The sequence below is a fragment of the Eutrema salsugineum genome, unplaced genomic scaffold, assembly GCF_000478725.1.
Source record: "Eutrema salsugineum unplaced genomic scaffold, Eutsalg1_0 scaffold_5, whole genome shotgun sequence".
NCBI classification, from domain to species: domain Eukaryota; kingdom Viridiplantae; phylum Streptophyta; class Magnoliopsida; order Brassicales; family Brassicaceae; genus Eutrema; species Eutrema salsugineum.
Window position 1 is genome coordinate 8,436,281 of NW_006256612.1, and position 18,296 is coordinate 8,454,576.

The 18,296-nt window shown below is 40.1% G+C and overlaps 6 protein-coding genes across 6 annotated transcripts; all 6 read left to right on the forward strand.

Moving 5' to 3' along the window:
• Positions 1-767: 767 nt before the first annotated feature.
• LOC18992879 (4-coumarate--CoA ligase-like 5) lies at positions 768-3,449 on the forward strand. Its single transcript, XM_006416327.2, has 4 exons — positions 768-2,164; positions 2,261-2,406; positions 2,741-2,808; positions 2,897-3,449. The coding sequence occupies exons 1-4, from the start codon at positions 940-942 to the stop codon at positions 3,117-3,119; spliced, it is 1,662 nt and encodes a 553-aa protein (XP_006416390.1). The 5' UTR covers positions 768-939; the 3' UTR covers positions 3,120-3,449.
• A 1,734-nt stretch (positions 3,450-5,183) lies between these two features.
• Positions 5,184-6,297, forward strand: LOC18992880 (cytosolic sulfotransferase 1). The gene has a single exon (XM_006416328.2). The coding sequence runs from the start codon at positions 5,184-5,186 to the stop codon at positions 6,162-6,164; it is 981 nt and encodes a 326-aa protein (XP_006416391.1). The 3' UTR covers positions 6,165-6,297.
• Positions 6,298-7,379: 1,082 nt separating this feature from the next.
• LOC18992881 (4-coumarate--CoA ligase-like 4) lies at positions 7,380-9,777 on the forward strand. Its single transcript, XM_006416329.2, has 5 exons — positions 7,380-7,503; positions 7,681-8,928; positions 9,034-9,179; positions 9,343-9,410; positions 9,497-9,777. Exons 1-5 carry the CDS (start codon positions 7,380-7,382, stop codon positions 9,717-9,719), a joined length of 1,809 nt encoding a protein of 602 aa, XP_006416392.2. The 3' UTR covers positions 9,720-9,777.
• A 1,374-nt stretch (positions 9,778-11,151) lies between these two features.
• On the forward strand, positions 11,152-13,203 carry LOC18992882 (4-coumarate--CoA ligase-like 8). Its single transcript, XM_006416330.2, has 5 exons — positions 11,152-12,370; positions 12,464-12,609; positions 12,723-12,790; positions 12,895-12,997; positions 13,090-13,203. The coding sequence occupies exons 1-5, from the start codon at positions 11,152-11,154 to the stop codon at positions 13,201-13,203; spliced, it is 1,650 nt and encodes a 549-aa protein (XP_006416393.1).
• Positions 13,204-13,626: 423 nt separating this feature from the next.
• Positions 13,627-16,364, forward strand: LOC18992883 (4-coumarate--CoA ligase-like 4). Its single transcript, XM_006416331.2, has 5 exons — positions 13,627-15,169; positions 15,459-15,604; positions 15,705-15,772; positions 15,895-15,997; positions 16,119-16,364. The coding sequence occupies exons 1-5, from the start codon at positions 13,942-13,944 to the stop codon at positions 16,230-16,232; spliced, it is 1,659 nt and encodes a 552-aa protein (XP_006416394.1). The 5' UTR covers positions 13,627-13,941; the 3' UTR covers positions 16,233-16,364.
• An 863-nt stretch (positions 16,365-17,227) lies between these two features.
• On the forward strand, positions 17,228-18,239 carry LOC18992884 (cytosolic sulfotransferase 1). The gene has a single exon (XM_006416332.2). It carries the CDS (start codon positions 17,259-17,261, stop codon positions 18,237-18,239), a length of 981 nt encoding a protein of 326 aa, XP_006416395.1. The 5' UTR covers positions 17,228-17,258.
• Positions 18,240-18,296: the final 57 nt, after the last annotated feature.

Consider the following 18,296-nt stretch of genomic DNA (forward strand, 5'->3'; position numbering starts at 1 on the left):
AAATGGCGCTAAGTATTTGTTTTGAGAAACCAACAGATAACATGGCGTTAAGTAAATTTCTTTCTTCCATGCAACAGTATTTCATTTTCAAGTGACCGAAATATTCAACTCCGCTCGGTGATAATCTTTTTTTTTTTACAGTCTTAAGTTTGAAAAGCTAAACTAAAACCTAACTTCAGAAAGATCAACCAAAACAGATGCTTAAATGTAAGAAAGAAAGATTAATCAAGTGAAGCTAGCTTATCTTCGTCAACATCAAAAGCTTTACGAACTTGTCTCAGCTTATCAAGCTTAGTCACATATCCAAAGTAGAAGAAATCACCCGGAATCTAGATACGGATTGCTTACAAGCTGATTAACGTAACACTATATGATAAAATCTATAGAGCCAAAGAAATCACCCGGAATCTAGATACGGATTGCTTACAATCTCATTAACGTAACACTATATGATAAGATCTATAGAGCCAATCTGAAATCGGAGAGAGGGAAAGAGATATTTACCGGACCCATACCTTCAATTTAATTTCAGACCAGAAAGCTTCGGCGATGCTTTTCCTCCGGTGACAATTTTATTCAATCGATTCGGATCTTTGTGCGTTTTGGATTCTTTGGGCGTTTTAGATTATTTGGGCTTATCGAAAAACTAAAGCCCAATATAGATTCCATGTAATAAAGTGCTCCACGTCATTGTTAAGCTTATTAAAAACATAATTTTCACGTGGCACCAACAACCGCATAAACAAAGACCAAAGCAATGGTGGTCGGGACGTCGTCGGACGGCAGCTTTACACTTGTTACAAAAGTCAAACTTCTTCTCAGCAACACTTTCTCTTTATAGTCAAACTTACCCGAGAAACAAATCAGTCACACAGAGAATCCAGATAGATTGTGATATATTAACATCGAGAGAGAGAGAGAGAGATAGAGAAATCAGAAATGGCTTCAGTGGATTCTCGAAGTGGTTTCTGCAACTCCAATTCCACATTCTACAGCAAACGGAGACCGATTCCGTTGCCGCCGAATCCGTCGCTCGACGTTACTACTTTCATCTCTTCTCAGGCTCATCGCGGCCGTATCGCCTTCATCGACGCCTCCACCGGTAAGAATCTCACCTTCTCCGAGCTATGGCGTGCCGTCGAATCCGTCGGCGATTGTCTCTCCGAGATGGGGATTCGCAAGGGCCATGTCGTCCTCCTCCTCTCCCCTAATTCCATTTTATTCCCCGTCGTTTGTCTCTCCGTGATGTCACTCGGCGCCGTTATCACCACCACAAACCCTCTCAACACTCCCGGCGAGATCGCCAAACAGATTAACGACTCCAATCCCGTGCTCGCCTTCACCACGTCGCAGCTCCTCCCCAAAATCGTCTCCGCCGCGTCGTCGGGCTCTAAGAAGCTCCCGATCGTGCTCATGGACGAGGAACGAGTTGACTCAGTGGGCGATGTGAGAAGATTGGTGGAGATGATGAAGAAGGTGCCGAGTGGAACCCGAGTTATGGAGCGAGTCGACCAGGATGACACGGCGACTTTGCTTTACTCTTCCGGAACCACCGGGATTAGCAAAGGAGTGATCTCCTCTCACCGTAACCTTATCGCGATGGTACAAACCATCGTGAACCGGTTTGGTTCTGACGACGGATCTCAGGGAGAGCAACGGTTCATCTGCACCGTCCCTATGTTTCACATCTACGGCTTAGCAGCGTTCGCCACTGGTCTACTCGCTTACGGATCGACGATCGTCGTTCTCTCCAAATTCGAGATGCACGAGATGATGTTTTCGATTGGGAAATACCAGGCGACGTATCTTCCTCTCGTGCCGCCGATTCTTGTGGCGATGATCAACGGCGCAGATCAGATCAAGGCCAAGTACGACCTGAGCTCTCTCCACACTGTTTTGTGCGGTGGAGCTCCGTTGAGCAAGGAGGTGACCGAGGGATTCATGGAGAAGTATCCGACGGTCAAGATTTTACAAGGTTATGGTTTGACCGAGTCAACGGGTATAGGAGCCTCCACGGATACTGTTGAGGAAAGCCGGAGATACGGCACCGCAGGGAAATTGTCGGCTAGCATGGAGGGGAGGATCGTGGATTCGGTGACTGGTCAGGTTCTTGGACCGAAACATACCGGTGAGCTCTGGCTCAAGGGTCCGTCCATAATGAAAGGTACTTTAAACTCTCAAGGATTCTGAATTCAGGATTTGAGAATCGTAGTTATGCAGGAACTGCAAGGTGTTTCGGGTGTGTTTTTGTTCTTGTCAGGTTATTTCAGCAATGAGGAAGCTACGAGCTCTACTCTTGATTCTGAAGGATGGTTAAGAACTGGAGATCTCTGCTATATCGATGAAGATGGATTCATATTTGTGGTTGATCGGTTAAAGGAACTGATCAAGTACAAAGGCTACCAGGTAACAAATACAGCACAAAGTCAACCACATTGATTCGATACCAGTGAATCATATCATCTTTTGTTTTAGTAAGGAGTTTCATTCGACTAAATTGCAAGAAACCTGACCTCGTTCCATTGAACCAATATGTTAATTTCTGAGCCTTAATGTTGTGATTGTGTGTGTGATTAGCTGTTTTCAACTCCGGGATGGAGATAGGAGTATACTCAAACATTACCCTTTTTATTTAACAGACCCTTGTGATTTTTCCAGACTATTGATAGAAAGGCATTGATTGAATCATTGGTTCGATCAATGAAATTGTGCTAAACTTCTTATGGTGATCATTGCTCAGGTCCCTCCAGCTGAGCTAGAGGCTTTGTTGCTCACTCATCCTGAAATTGCCGATGCTGCAGTAATACCGTAAGTCCCAAAAACAAGTGCTCATCGCTTCTTTTTTTTACCAAAAACAGTACTCTTTGAGTTTCTAATTTTTTTTGGCGATTAACAGGTTTCCGGACAAAGAAGTTGGGCAATTTCCAATGGCATACGTTGTAAGAAAAACAAAGAGCTTCTTATCAGAGAAGTCGATAATGGAGTTTGTAGCGAAACAAGTAGCACCGTACAAGAGGATACGAAAAGTGGCTTTCGTATCTTCCATACCAAAGAATCCTTCAGGCAAGATTCTGCGCAAGGATCTCATAAAGCTCGCAACTTCCAACTCCAAGCTTTGAATTTGTTACACTACTCTATAACGAGAGTCAATCTCCATGTATTATTAATGTTTGTACTTTGTACTGTAGCAAAAGAAAGCTACCTTCCTGGAAATATGACCCTGAGGCCTCCAACACACAGAAGATTACACATAAAATCATGTGGGCAGCAGTACTGTTCATTTAGATATCGTCAACTTTCAAAATATGTTTATGATCAAGTACTAGATATGGAGTCTACTTTCAAAACTTGATTATGGGATTCTTATACGGTTATACCTCTATAGTAGTATAAAGAATAAAAAACTATAATATACAAGGCTGATGATTTATTTCCAACTTTCATATATTTCATATCTACATAATGTTAAGCTTTTGTTCTAAACCTATTTACACATAAACTGAAAGTTCCAAACCTATGCAGAAATGGTGATATATGATAATGAGAAATATGTCATCAGCCCTGAAGATCTAGTAGAATCTAAGTGAGCATTCAATCTAAGTGTAGTTCTAGTTTATTTATTTTTCAATGTAAAAGAAGTTTCATTGCCGAAGTACATATGTCTAAACCAAAAACGTGAAACTGCCTGTACAAAGTGACAATTAATGAGGTAGATCTTCACATATATGTAGTATAGAACATTGGCTAAATAAACCTGTCTTACAATGTGGCCCTCGTCTAATATTTGAGATGACTCTTGGCGGTATATACGGTCGAGTTGCGAAGATTCGTGATCACCCAATTCACGCATATGGTTTCAACTCTGCGATTTGGCAAGATTTATTCGACTGGCTCGTTGCCCCGGTTAGTTCTTCCTCGGAAGTTTTGTTGATACACACAGGGCCGGATCTGAGAATTTAGGGGCTAAAAAATTCATAAATAACCAAAGAAAAATTTTGGGGGCTATAGGCGGATGTTTCATCAGGCTGTCCCCAGATCCAGCCCTGCATACCTATCAACCTCTCCATCGAAAACCGGTTTGGCAAATCCAGGTTTGCTAATTCAATGACTCTTCAGTTCGTTTTTTTTGTAATTGCATGGATTCCTAAATCAATGAAAATTCTCTAACCAATAAACTCGCTAGACTCCCTAATCAATAAAATCAATGAAAATGTTTTTAGGACGTTTTCAAATGCTTCAGTGATAAATGTATTTTAATTTGTATTATCATGTCTCAACAATCTCAGAGCTTCATTATCCATCAACGGCCGTTTCTGTAAGATCATCATCATCGCTCATCGATTCCCTGGACCTATATTCACATATTGAATTGAGAACCTAACCATTATAAGAAAAAATTATGGAGAATCCGGAAAATAAAGAATGATTTGCTATTTGAATGCGAAAATGGTTCATCGTGGACGTTATTAATAAGAGAAGGAAGCAAACATCCCCTAATGATGAAGTGGCCGAATATCCTCTAAACTTTTAATGATATGATGCCCTTTTGTTGTTTTGTAGACGGACAGTTTATGTGTATCCGTAGAACTAGAACTGCATAGTCCATACTAATAAGCTAGAACAACAAAAATTAAAATAAGACTTCAGTCTTCTGGTCAATTATTGTATTAAAACAAATTAAAAAAATGTGCAAACATACACCAACTCATCAACTACACCTACTAATAAAAAAATAAAATATAAAAGAAAGACTTTCAGTCTTCTGGATATTCCAGAAAATCGTTATTGCATTACATCTACGAATATACAAAGACTTAGAACTTTAGAAGGAATCAATGGAATCGATTCTACGAACATGCACCAACTACACATACTAATTAAATCGTTATTGAATTACGTCTAATAACACGTTATTGATATTTTAAAACCAAAAATTGTATAAAACTGATGTATCATGTGGAATTCATAATGTTATTAGCTTTAATGCACGTAAAAGGAATCTTTTCTACGAATATACACCAACTACAATAATTACTAATCGATACATTTTAAAATATATTTTTCTTGGCAAACAATTTAGAATAGGTTTGTTGTTTTCTTGGCTTCTTGGCTTATATCTATGATGATTTCGCTTGAAGCTTGAAACACATGTTTTTGTAACAAGAACCAACCAAAAACAAAAAATGGATCTGAAGGAGCTTTCGTCCGGCGTAAAAGACGACAAGATCAGCGAAGAAACCAAGAGTTTGATCTCTTCGCTTCCCTCACACACAGATTCCCATGGGCTGAAGATGTGCAAGTATCAAGGATGTTGGTATTACCACAACACTGTCCAAGGCGTTGTTAATTTCCAGAGAGGTTTTCAACCGCAAGACACCGATATAATCCTGGCTTCTAACCCCAAATCAGGTACCACTTGGCTCAAGGCCCTCACAGTGGCCATCCTCGAGAGATCAAGAAACCATTCTTCTTCTAATCATCCTCTACTGTCTGATAATCCTCATGGCATTGTACCATTCTTGGAGTTCGATCTCTATATCGAAAGCTCAAGTCCTGACCTGTCCAAGTACTCATCAGTTCCGAGGGTGTTCTCGACTCACATGCCACTGCACGCGATACACGAGACCCTCAAGGACTCTCCTTGCAAGATTGTGTACGTGGCCAGGAACGTGAAGGACACACTGATCTCGTGGTGGTATTTCAGGTGCGCTGTTCGTAAAATAGAACTAAATAGAAGCATTCTCGAGTCTATGTTCAAATCGTTCTGCGAAGGAACTTTCTTTTATGGACCTTATTGGGAACATCTCTTGAGCTACTGGAGAGGAAGCCTGGAAGACCCCAAGAAGATTCTTTTTATGAAGTATGAGGAGATGAAAGCGGAGCCACGTGCTCAGATCAAGAGACTCGCGGATTTCTTGGGTTATCCTTTTACTAAGGAAGAAGAGGAGAATGGATGTGTGGACGAGGTCTTGAACCTTTGCTCTCTGCGTAATTTGAGCGGTTTGGAGGTAAACAAAACCGGGAAAGTAAACAACATGGAGCACAAGGACTTTTACCGGAAAGGAGAAGTCGGTGACTGGAAGAATTATCTAACTCCTGAAATGGAGAACCAGATTGACATGATCATTCAAGAGAAGCTCCAAGGCTCTGGTTTGAAATTCTAGAGCTACGTACGTACGTGTATGGTTTATGTTTTTCTTTTATGTTGCAAAAATAAGAGTACCTTCCTTTGTTATATCCTTTTAAAAATTTCCTCTTCTTTTCCAAAATGTATTTCAGTTGTTGCTTGGATGTGTTCTAATTAAGGGTTTGTTTAATAAGAGCCAATTAGGTGTGTTATCCGCCCTCATGTGAAGATTAAAACTGGATCTCGATGATTCCTGTAATACATTTAATTGATGCTTTGAAAGTTGGTCTCGCGAAGTCAATATAATATAATCTCGTTAATTTTAAAATGCACTTTTAAATTATTTCAAATATCTAATCGACTACTAATTTTTTATCACAACAAACTAAGACCATCTCTAACAAGGGTCTTTGGCCCAGTTTTTTAGGAGGAAAAGAGTAAAAAAAAAATTAATTGTTTTTTTAAAGAATGACCCTTATATTAGAGATTTTAGGATAGCTCTCCTTATGCAAAGTGGAATATCATGGTTGGCTGAACTCTAAAGACAATCTCTCTCCTCTAATTAAAGTGTTAAATTTTCTTTTTTCACTTTTTTTTAATTTTTATCATATATAATATTCTTAAAGAATTTTTAGTAAACCTCTCTATTGGAGGTGCTCTAAGTAGTAAATTAGTAATGAATGCTGCATATGGTTTGGATTTAGTGTGAGTAATTGAATATTTGTATGTATTATATACGATTTCAAAATGTTAGATAGCTATTGATTATTTAGGACATCTCTAAAGGCAACTTAAGTTGGTGATGTTTGTTTCCAAAGAAAAATCCTCAAATCTATTCTTACAAAACTTAATATATTGCACTATAGTTTTTACTTTTAATCATTATTAATAAAAATTATATAACTTTATAAATAAAAAAATAATATACACTAAAAAATATCATTAACTAAAATTATGTTAGAAATTTTACAATAAAATAAAACATTACATTATAAGATAAAATTACATAAACATAATAATTAAATACACAAACTAAATTATAAATTATTACATTACACTAAATTATTCAACAAAATTATTTCCATAATTGTTCCCAAATATGATCAATTAATGCATATATATGTACTTATGTAGTATAGAACATTGGCTAAATAAACCTGTCTTACAATTTTGCCCTCGTCTAAAATTTGAGATGACTCTGGCGGTATATACGGTCGAGTTGCGAAGATTCGCGATCACCCAATTCACGCATATGGTTTCAACTCTGCGGTTTGGCAAGATTTATTCGACTGGCTCGTTGCCCCGGCTAGTTCTTCCTCGGAAGTTCTGTTCATACACATCAACCTCTCCATCGAAAACCGGTTTGGCAAATCCAGGTTTGCTAATTCAATGACTCTTCAGTTCGTTTTTTTTTTATTGCTTGGATTTCTAAAATCAATGAAAACTCTCTAACCAATAAACTCGCTAATCAATGAAAATGTTTTTAGGACGTTTTCAAATGCTTCAGTGATAAATGTATTTTAATTTGTATTATCATGTCTCAACAATCTCAGAGCTTCATTATCCATCAACGGCCGTTTCTGTAAGATCATCATCATCGCTCATCGATTCTAGAAACGGTTTCTGCAACGCAAATTCAACGTTCTACAGCAAACGAAACCCATTGCCACTTCCTGCGAACACGTCGCTCGACATCACCACTTTCATCTCCTCTCAACCTCACCATGGCACCACCGCCTTCATCGACGCCGCAACAGGCCACCGTATAAGCTTCTCCCATTTCTGGAGAGCCGTCGATCGCGTCGCCGACTGTCTCTATCACGACATCGGAATACGGAGAGGCGACGTCGTACTCATCCTCTCTCCCAACTCCATCTCCATCCCGGTCGTCTGTTTCGCCGTCATGTCACTCGGCGCCGTCGTCACCACCGCGAATCCTCTCAACACCGCCGGGGAAATCTCCAGACAGATCGCAGACAGCAATCCAAAGCTCGCCTTCACAACTCCAGATCTGGCTCCTAAACTCGCCGCCTCCGCCGCTCTCTCCGTTGTCCTCACGGAGGATCGCACGGGATCGTCAGATCTCGGAGTATGTGTCGTTGGGAAGTTGAACGAGATGATGGAAAAGGAACCGAGTCAGAAGCGAGTCAGAGACCGAGTTGATCAAGAAGAAACAGCGATGCTTCTCTACTCGTCGGGAACAACGGGACGAAGCAAAGGAGTGATATCGTCTCACAGGAACTTGATCGCGCACATGGCGAGATACATCGCGGAGCCATTGGAGCCGAATCAGACCTTCCTCTGCACAGTTCCGATGTTCCACACCTTCGGATTACTGAACTACGCCATGGCCACCGTAGCTTTGGGCTCAACGGTGGTGATTCTCCGGAAGTTCGATCTGCACGAGATGATGGCGGCGGTGGAGAAGTACAGAGCCACGACTCTGGTTTTGGTGCCGCCGATTTTGGTTGCTATGATCAACGGCTCAGATTTGATCAAGGCAAAGTACGATTTGACCTCACTCAAAGCGGTTAGATCCGGTGGGGCCCCATTGAGCAAGGAAGTTACGGAGAGTTTTTTAGAAAAATATCCAACGGTTGATATTTTTCAAGGGTACGCTTTGACGGAATCGAACAGCTCAGGAGCTTCGACAGATTCGGTGGAGGAAAGTCAGAGACACGGTACGGTGGGGTTGTTGTCGTCCGGTGTAGAAGCGCGGATAATGGATCCGGATACGGGTCGGGTCATGGGTGTGAACCATATGGGCGAGCTCTGGCTCAAAGGTCCCGCCATTACAAAAGGTAAAGATAGAACGCGGGTACGATACATTACCGTGGCAACCAAGTAATTCAAATCAGAGGTTTTTGATTAATCAGTTTTATACAATATCTTTTTTTTTTTAAAAGGTTATTTTAGTAACGAAGAAGCTACAAACGAAACAATTAATTCAGAAGGATGGTTTAAAACTGGAGATCTCTGCTACATCGACGATGATGGATTTCTTTTTATAGTGGATCGATTGAAAGAGCTAATCAAATACAAAGCTTACCAGGTTAGGAAATACTCTTTTTGTTTATTTCATTTGGATAAACTCGGTTACTGATTGTTTATTAGAACGTACATTACTCTCTTATCCAACATCCTCTTCAGATTTCTAGACCTAAAAGCAGTTAATCATTATTAATGGATAAAAATTTTTAATCTTATTTTTGAAGGTCCCTCCAGCTGAACTAGAAGCTTTGTTGTTCACTCATCCGGAAATCGTTGATGCTGCAGTAATCCCGTAAGTCACAACAACACTGAGATCGCTTTTGTACAAGAAACAGTCTTTGAGTTTTTTTGTTTTTTATATGTTTTGGCGATTTACAGATTTCCGGACAAAGAAGTAGGGGAATTTCCGATGGCGTACGTTGTAAGAAATACAGGAAGCTTCTTATCAGAGAAGTCAGTGATGGAGTTTGTAGCAACACAAGTAGCACCATACAAGAAGATACGAAAAGTGGCTTTCGTATCTTCCATACCAAAGAATCCTTCAGGCAAGATTCTGCGCAAGGATCTCATAAAGCTCGCAACTTCCAACTCCAAGCTTTAATATTGTTACAACTTAGAAGACTTCAATAAAAGCCGGTCTCATTGTCTAGTTATCAGATCTACCACCTTTGTTGGATAACGACAAAGTAAATAAATATTTTCCATTCATATGGAGGATATACCACAAAATTTTAGTTACTCACATCCAATCCTATAATTGTATTACCCAATCTATATGTTTATATGTATGTATTTTTGTGATGTTAGATATCGGAATAATCCATACTGAAGTTTTACATATGTTATAAAGCTGGCAACTTCCAACTCCAAGCTTTGAATTTGTTACACTACGTACTTTATAATCAGAGCCAATCTGATGAAGAAAAAAAAAAAAATTCAGAGCCAATCAATCCATGTACTGTATTATTAATATTTGTAATATAGCTAAAAGGTTACATTCGTGGAAATATGACCTTGAGGCCTCGAACATACAGTAGGTTACACATAAAATAACTTTGGCTCGTTGCCCCGGCTAGTTCTTCCTCGTGGTTATCACTTTATCGGGTTTTCAGCTAAATCCTCGGAAGTCTGTTCATACACATCAACCGCTCTATCGAAAACCGGTTTGGCAATTCCAGGTTTGCTAATTCAGTGACTTTATAATTCAGATCGTTTTTTATTGCTTGGATTCTAAATAAATTAAAACTCACTAACCAATAAACTCGCTAGAACTAAAAATGTTTATAGGTCGCTTTCAAATGCTTCAATGACTATATATACAAGTTAGATAGACTTATACCAAAAAAATAAAAAAATTGGTGATAACATGTCGTACGAACAGATAAAACTTGGAATGTAAACTTGTAAAACTTGTTTATGGCTAAATATTAAAATCATGGTCAAAATTAATTTATTCCTAAAGCTTGGATCCTGTACAACACCTTTTTTTTAGTTCGATACAACACCTAATTTGTTATACCATTTACAGATATCATAAACCTATGATTTAACATATACCTGATTGATTGTCGGGTAAATGGGTTGATATGTTCAAGCAGATTCACGTTTCTTAGCATGAAAACATGACTAAACTGGAACTACACTTAGATCAACTAGGTCTCTTTATATCTTCGTGTATAACACTATCTTCCCGTTTTTATTTAAACAGTCGATATTGTTAAGAGCCTTTTCAACAAGAGTATTTCAATGAGTATCTTATATTTTTTTTTTTTTAAATGCCAAAAATCACTAATGGAAACAAAAATTTGTGATGTATTCTCAAAATAAAATTTTCTTAAAATACTAATGAGATAGTCTATTTAGAAATACTCTATAGGATGTTTCAGAAATACTCTAAACAAGAGACGCTGAGCTGTAAAAGTTCATGGCACTTGTCAACTTTGTTTCCATAGTATAAATACTTTTAGCAAACCTCAGAGTTGTGCATCCATCTAAACTATAAAGATGATATATAATCCCACCTGAAAAAGAAAATGACGAATTCCCAAAAATTATCATCGCTCATCGATTCTAGAAACGGTTTCTGCAATGCAAACTCGACGTTTTACAGTAAACGAAACCCATTGCCACTACCGGCGAACACGTCACTCGACATCACCACTTTCATCTCCTCTCAACCTCACCGTGGCACCACCGCCTTCATCGACGCCGCCACGGGCCACCGCATAAGCTTCTCCGATCTCTGGAGAGCCGTAAATCGCGTCGCAGACTGTCTCCACCACGACGTCGGAATACGGAGAGGCGACGTCGTACTCATCCTCTCTCCCAACTCCATCTCCATCCCCGTCGTCTGCCTCGCCGTCATGTCACTCGGCGCCGTCGTCACAACCTCGAATCCTCTCAACACCGCCGGTGAGATCTCCAGACAGATTTCAGATAGCAACCCGAAGCTCGCCTTCACGACGCCTGAGCTGGCTCCGAAAGTACTCGCCGGAATCCCAATCGTCCTCCTCGAGCGAGTTGGAGCCACTCGCGGAGTCAGAGTCGTCGGAGTTTTGAGCGAGATGATGAAGAAGGAACCGAGTGGGGAACGAGTCAGAGACCGAGTTAGCCAAGACGACACGGCGATGCTTCTCTACTCGTCGGGGACGACAGGACGGAGCAAAGGGGTGAATTCGTCTCACGGGAACTTAATCGCACACGTGGCGAGATACATCGCCGAGCCAACAACGGAGACAAATGAGATCTTTCTCTGCACCGTTCCTATGTTCCATACCTTCGGATTGTTGAACTTCGTTATAGCTTCTGTAGCGTTGGGATCGACGGTTGTGATTCTCCGGAAGTTTGAGCTTGAAGAGATGATGGCGGCGGTGGAGAAATACAGAGCAACGGTTCTGATTTTGGTGCCGCCGGTTTTGGTGGCTATGATCAACGGCTCAGATTTGATCAAGAGGAAGTTTGATCTGAGCTCCCTGAGAACGGTTAGATGCGGTGGAGCGCCGTTGAGCAAGGAGGTTACGGAAGGGTTTTTAGAGAAATATCCAACGGTCGATATTTTTCAAGGATACGCTTTGACTGAATCGAACGGCGCAGGAGCTTCGATTGATTCGGTGGAGGAGAGCCGGAGATTCGGTGCGGTGGGGCTATTGTCGTCCGGTGTGGAAGCTAGGATAGTGGATCGGAATACGGGTCGGGTCATGGGTGTGAATCAAACTGGCGAGCTTTGGCTCAAAGGGCCTTCTATTGCCAAAGGTAAAATATATAGTTGGCGCCAACATATTCAAATATATAAATTATTAAAAGCAGTTGTTGTTTACGATGTATATAATTGTTTGAATAAAAAAGGTTATTATGGGAATGAAGAAGCTACAAAAGCAACATTTGATTCGGAAGGATGGCTTAAAACCGGAGATCTTTGCTATATCGACGATGATGGATTTGTTTTTATTGTGGATCGATTGAAAGAGCTCATTAAGTACAAAGGTTATCAGGTAATTAGCAAAATCTTACTTATGTGTCATTTAGATAAACTTGTTTATATTGATTGACCAAAAAAAAAAATGCATGCAAAATCTTAACGTACGGGCTTTTAATTGTAAAATAGGTACCTCCAGCTGAATTAGAGGCTCTTCTACTGAATCATCCAGATATTCTCGATGCAGCCGTTATTCCGTAAAATCGCTCCTATTTATTTTTAATTTATTTTCTGTTTAGTTCTTAGAACATCAAAATAACCATATCTACTTTGCTCTTCTTTTTTCTTATGTATTGTAAAGGTTTCCAGACAAAGAAGTAGGACAATGTCCAATGGCTTACGTGGCACGCAAGCCTGAGAGCGATCTGTCTGAGAAGCAAGTTATCGACTTCATCTCAAAACAGGTTCTTCTATAATCACAAACATAGCTCACTTTCATAACATAATTATTTTCATTTTATTATTTTGGATGACCAAAATTGATGTAATGAAACAGGTGGCACCGTATAAAAAAATAAGAAAGGTCGCATTTATAGACTCCATACCAAAGACTGCATCCGGCAAAACACTTCGCAAGGATCTAATCAACATGGCTACTTCTAAGCTTTAGAAAAATCGCTATATTTTCTCACTTTTAATTCGTATGCTTTTTTCGACAAGAGACAAGTTGTAATGAATAATTTTTGGATGTTGTATCTGGAATTTGATTACAAATTAACATTTGATACGAAACATGTAATATCGCTAGATACAACCCGCTAATAAACGATGGTATCGCTAGTTGATATCAAAATGTTAATGAGCTTTTCGGTAGAAATGATATATCGTCATAACTGGAACAGCTAGTACACTGAATGCATGAACTATTTTACTCCATACTGACATGTAATGATTTATTGAGTTGGCTTAGTCTCGGACTTATATCTGGTTTAATGTATGTGAATAATACATTTCTGTTTTAGTCTTTGGTTTAGGGAACTGTATATTGTATTACTCTTGTACCAAAGATCATATTTGATCAGTGAGAAAATAACAGAAAAATGTTTTGATTTGCTTCGAATTATTACTGATAATGTATAATGCATAATATATCCTATTTTGTTATCTACCGTCAAAGCTAATTACTTATCACCGGACATTTTTGGTTTTGCAAACCAAACTCAAACCCCATCGCTCTCCTACCAAACACGTTTTTCTATTGCTGGTCAAATAGCCAACACGAGAATCACATCTTTGATCCGCAGCAATCATTACGGGAAATAATAGCTATCAGGATGATAGTGGACTCGTTACCTGTAAAGTACTCCTCCGTTTGCTCTTTAGTAGTAGTAGAGATAGCGTTATCAGAATGGCACATAGAGAAATGGCGGGTCCTCCTCAGAGCTGTCTCGTCGATTCCAGAAGCGGTTTCTGCCGATCAAACTCCACATTCTACAGTAAACGCACTCCACTCACTCTCCCGGCGAATCCTTCCCTCGACGTCACGACTTTCATCTCCTCTCAGCCTCACCGCGGCACCACCGCCTTCATCGACGCCGCCACTGGCCACCGTTTAAGCTTCTCCGATCTCTGGAGAGCCGTCGATCGTGTCGCCGACTATCTCCACCATGAAATCGGAATTCGCAAAGGCGACGTCGTCCTCATCCTCTCTCCCAACTCAATCCACGTTCCCGTCGTCTGCCTCTCCGTCATGTCTCTCGGCGCCGTGCTCACCACCGCGAACACTCTCAACACCGTCGGCGAGATCTCCAAACAGATCTCCGATAGCAACCCGAAGCTCGCCTTCACGACTCCCGATCTGGCTCCCAAACTCGCCGATTCCGCAATCCCACTCGTCCTCGAGCGCGTCGGACCCACTCGCGGAGTCAAGGTCGTGGGGATTTTGAGCGAGATGATGAAGAAGGAACCGAGTGGGAAACGAGTGAGAGAACGAGTCAACCAGGACGACACGGCGGTGATGCTTTACTCGTCGGGGACCACAGGTCCAAGCAAAGGCGTGATCTCGTCTCACGGGAATTTAACGGCTCAGATGGCGAGATTCGTCTCGGATAAATGGAAAGAGGAGGAGATCTTCCTCTGCACCGTTCCCATGTTCCACACCTTTGGATTAATTTGCTTCGCGATGGGCACCGTAGCACTGGGCACGACGGTGGTGATCCTCCGGAGATTCGAGCTACACGACATGATGGCGGCGGTGGAGAAGTACAGAGCCACGATTCTGGCTTTGGCGCCGCCGGTTGTGGTAGCTATGATTAACGGAGCAGATCTGATCAAGGCAAAGTACGATCTGAGCTCCCTGAGAATGGTTAGGTGCGGTGGAGCGCCGTTGAGCAAGGAGGTGACGGAGGGGTTCTTAGAGAAATATCCGACGGTTGATATATTTGCAGGGTACGCGTTGACGGAATCGAACGGCGCAGGAGCTTCGATTGAGTCGGTGGAGGAGAGCCGGAGATACGGTGCGGCGGGGCTGTTGTCGTCCGGTGTGGAAGCGAGGATTGTGGATCCGGAGACGGGTCGGGTCATGGGTGCGAATCAAACGGGAGAGCTCTGGCTCAAAGGGCCTTCTATTGCCAAAGGTAAAACATTACACTAACTAACAAGATTCAACAAGATTTTGATTATTAACATGTACATTGTATTTAATTTATTGATTTTAGGTAGTAATGAATTTAGTACAGTATATGGGTTATGTGATTAGTTTAATGTTTTTTGTATCGCGTATGGTTTCAACATGTTAGGTAGTGGTAGTGGTAGTGTTAGCATATGGTTTTTGTATGTAAAATGTTATTATAAAATGTGGAACAATACACAAACAAAAGTTATTATTTGAGAGCTTATATATCTATTTATTATTTTGCTTATAAGGTTACTTTAGAAATAAAGAAGCTACAGATGAAACCATTAATTCGGAAGGATGGCTAAAAACTGGAGATCTATGTTATATCGACGACGATGGGTTTCTTTTTGTTGTGGATCGACTCAAAGAACTAATCAAATACAAAGGCTACCAGGTTAAATATACTTATCTTTTGTTATGGATCCAAATCCAATATCAGTGGTGTATTTTGAAAGCAAAGGATCTAATAAAATGGTTTGGATTTTGACAAACAGGTGCCTCCAGCTGAACTAGAGGCACTCTTGATGACTCATCCAGACATTCTCGATGCCGCCGTTATTCCGTAAACTCGAAATTATAACTTTTTCCCTTATACCCCTCAATTAAAACGCCATTAATGTATAAAAACATGAGAGCATATTGTAGTCTTCTTATATTCTTTCTCTGGTTTTGTGTATCGCAAAGGTTTCCAGATAAAGAAGCAGGACAATATCCGATGGCTTACGTGGCACGGAAGCTTGAGAGCAATCTCTCTGAGAAACAAGTTATTGACTTCATCTCTAAACAGGTGCTACTAACATCACAAAACAACACCAAATTCTTTTTCTTATTATCTCTACTATTTTTAGTTATTTCTTGGGTTGTAAATATCATTTTTACGTTAAAAATCTGTTAATTTTGATGAGCAGGTGGCACCGTATAAAAAGATAAGAAAAGTCGCTTTTATAAACTCCATACCAAAGTCTGTATCCGGAAAGACACTTCGTAAGGATCTAATCAAACTAGCCACTTCTAAACTCTGAGATGTTCTATTTGCTAGATTCTCACTTTCGCATATGGTATTGTTTTTTTTTTCTTTCAATAAGAGGAAGATGTAATAATACACATATGTATGTATATATAACTGTAATTGAAAATGAGACTTTCTCCAACTCTTTTATACTATCAAAACATTGCATCTTTTTATTGGGATGACAAAAGTCTAGCAAAGTACTCCCTGGACCTATATTCACATATTGAATTGAGAACCTAACCATTATAAGAAAAAATTATGGAGAATCCGGAAAATAAAGAATGATTTGCTATTTGAATGCGAAAATGGTTCATCGTGGATGTTCTTAATAAGAGAAGGAAGCAAACATCCCCTAATGATGAAGTGGCCGAATATCCTCTAAACTTTTAATGATATGATGCCCTTTTGTTGTTTTGTAGACGGACAGTTTATGTATATCCGTAGAACTAGAACTGCATAGTCCATACTAATAAGCTAGAACAACAAAAATTAAAATAAGACTTCAGTCTTCTGGTCAATTATTGTATTAAAACAAATTAAAAAAATGTGCAAACATACACCAACTCATCAACTACACCAACTAATAAAAAAATAAAATATAAAAGAAAGACTTTCAGTCTTCTGGATATTCCAGAAAATCGTTATTGCATTACATCTACGAATATACAAAGACTTAGAACTTTAGAAGGAATCAATGGAATCGATTCTACGAACATGCACCAACTACACATACTAATTAAATCGTTATTGAATTACGTCTAATAACACGTTATTGATATTTTAAAACCAAAAATTGTATAAAACTGATGTATCATGTGGAATTCATAATGTTATTAGCTTTAATGCACGTAAAAGGAATCTTTTCTACGAATATACACCAACTACACTTACTAATCGATACATTTTAAAATATATTTTTCTTGGCAAACAATTTAGAATAGGTTTGTTGTTTTCTTGGCTTCTTGGCTTATATCTATGATGATTTCGCTTGAAGCTTGAACACATCTTTCTGTAACAAGAACCAGCAAAAAAAAAAATGGATCTGAAGGAGCTTTCGTCCGGCGTAAAAGACGACAAGATCAGCGAAGAAACCAAGAGTTTGATCTCTTCGCTTCCCTCACACACAGATTCCCATGGGCTGAAGATGTGTAAGTATCAAGGATGTTGGTATTACCACAACACTGTCCAAGGCGTTGTTAATTTCCAGAGAGGTTTTCAACCGCAAGACACCGATATAATCCTGGCTTCTAACCCCAAATCAGGTACCACTTGGCTCAAGGCCCTCACAGTGGCCATCCTCGAGAGATCAAGAAACCATTCTTCTTCTAATCATCCTCTACTGTCTGATAATCCTCATGGCATTGTACCATTCTTGGAGTTCGATCTCTATATCGAAAGCTCAAGTCCTGACCTGTCCAAGTACTCATCAGTTCCGAGGGTGTTCTCGACTCACATGCCACTGCACGCGATACACGAGACCCTCAAGGACTCTCCTTGCAAGATTGTGTACGTGGCCAGGAACGTGAAGGACACACTGATCTCGTGGTGGTATTTCAGGTGCGCTGTTCGTAAAATAGAACTAAATAGAAGCATTCTCGAGTCTATGTTCAAATCGTTCTGCGAAGGAACTTTCTTTTATGGACCTTATTGGGAACATCTCTTGAGCTACTGGAGAGGAAGCCTGGAAGACCCCAAGAAGATTCTTTTTATGAAGTATGAGGAGATGAAAGCGGAGCCACGTGCTCAGATCAAGAGACTCGCGGATTTCTTGGGTTATCCTTTTACTAAGGAAGAAGAGGAGAATGGATGTGTGGACGAGGTCTTGAACCTTTGCTCTCTGCGTAATCTGAGCGGTTTGGAGGTCAACAAAACCGGGAAAGTAAACAACATGGAGCACAAGGACTTTTACCGGAAAGGAGAAGTCGGTGACTGGAAGAATTATCTAACTCCTGAAATGGAGAACCAGATTGACATGATCATCCAAGAGAAGCTCCAAGGCTCTGGTTTGAAATTCTAGAGTTACGTCCGTATATGATGGTTTCTGTTTTCTTTTATGTTGCAAAAAATAAGAGTA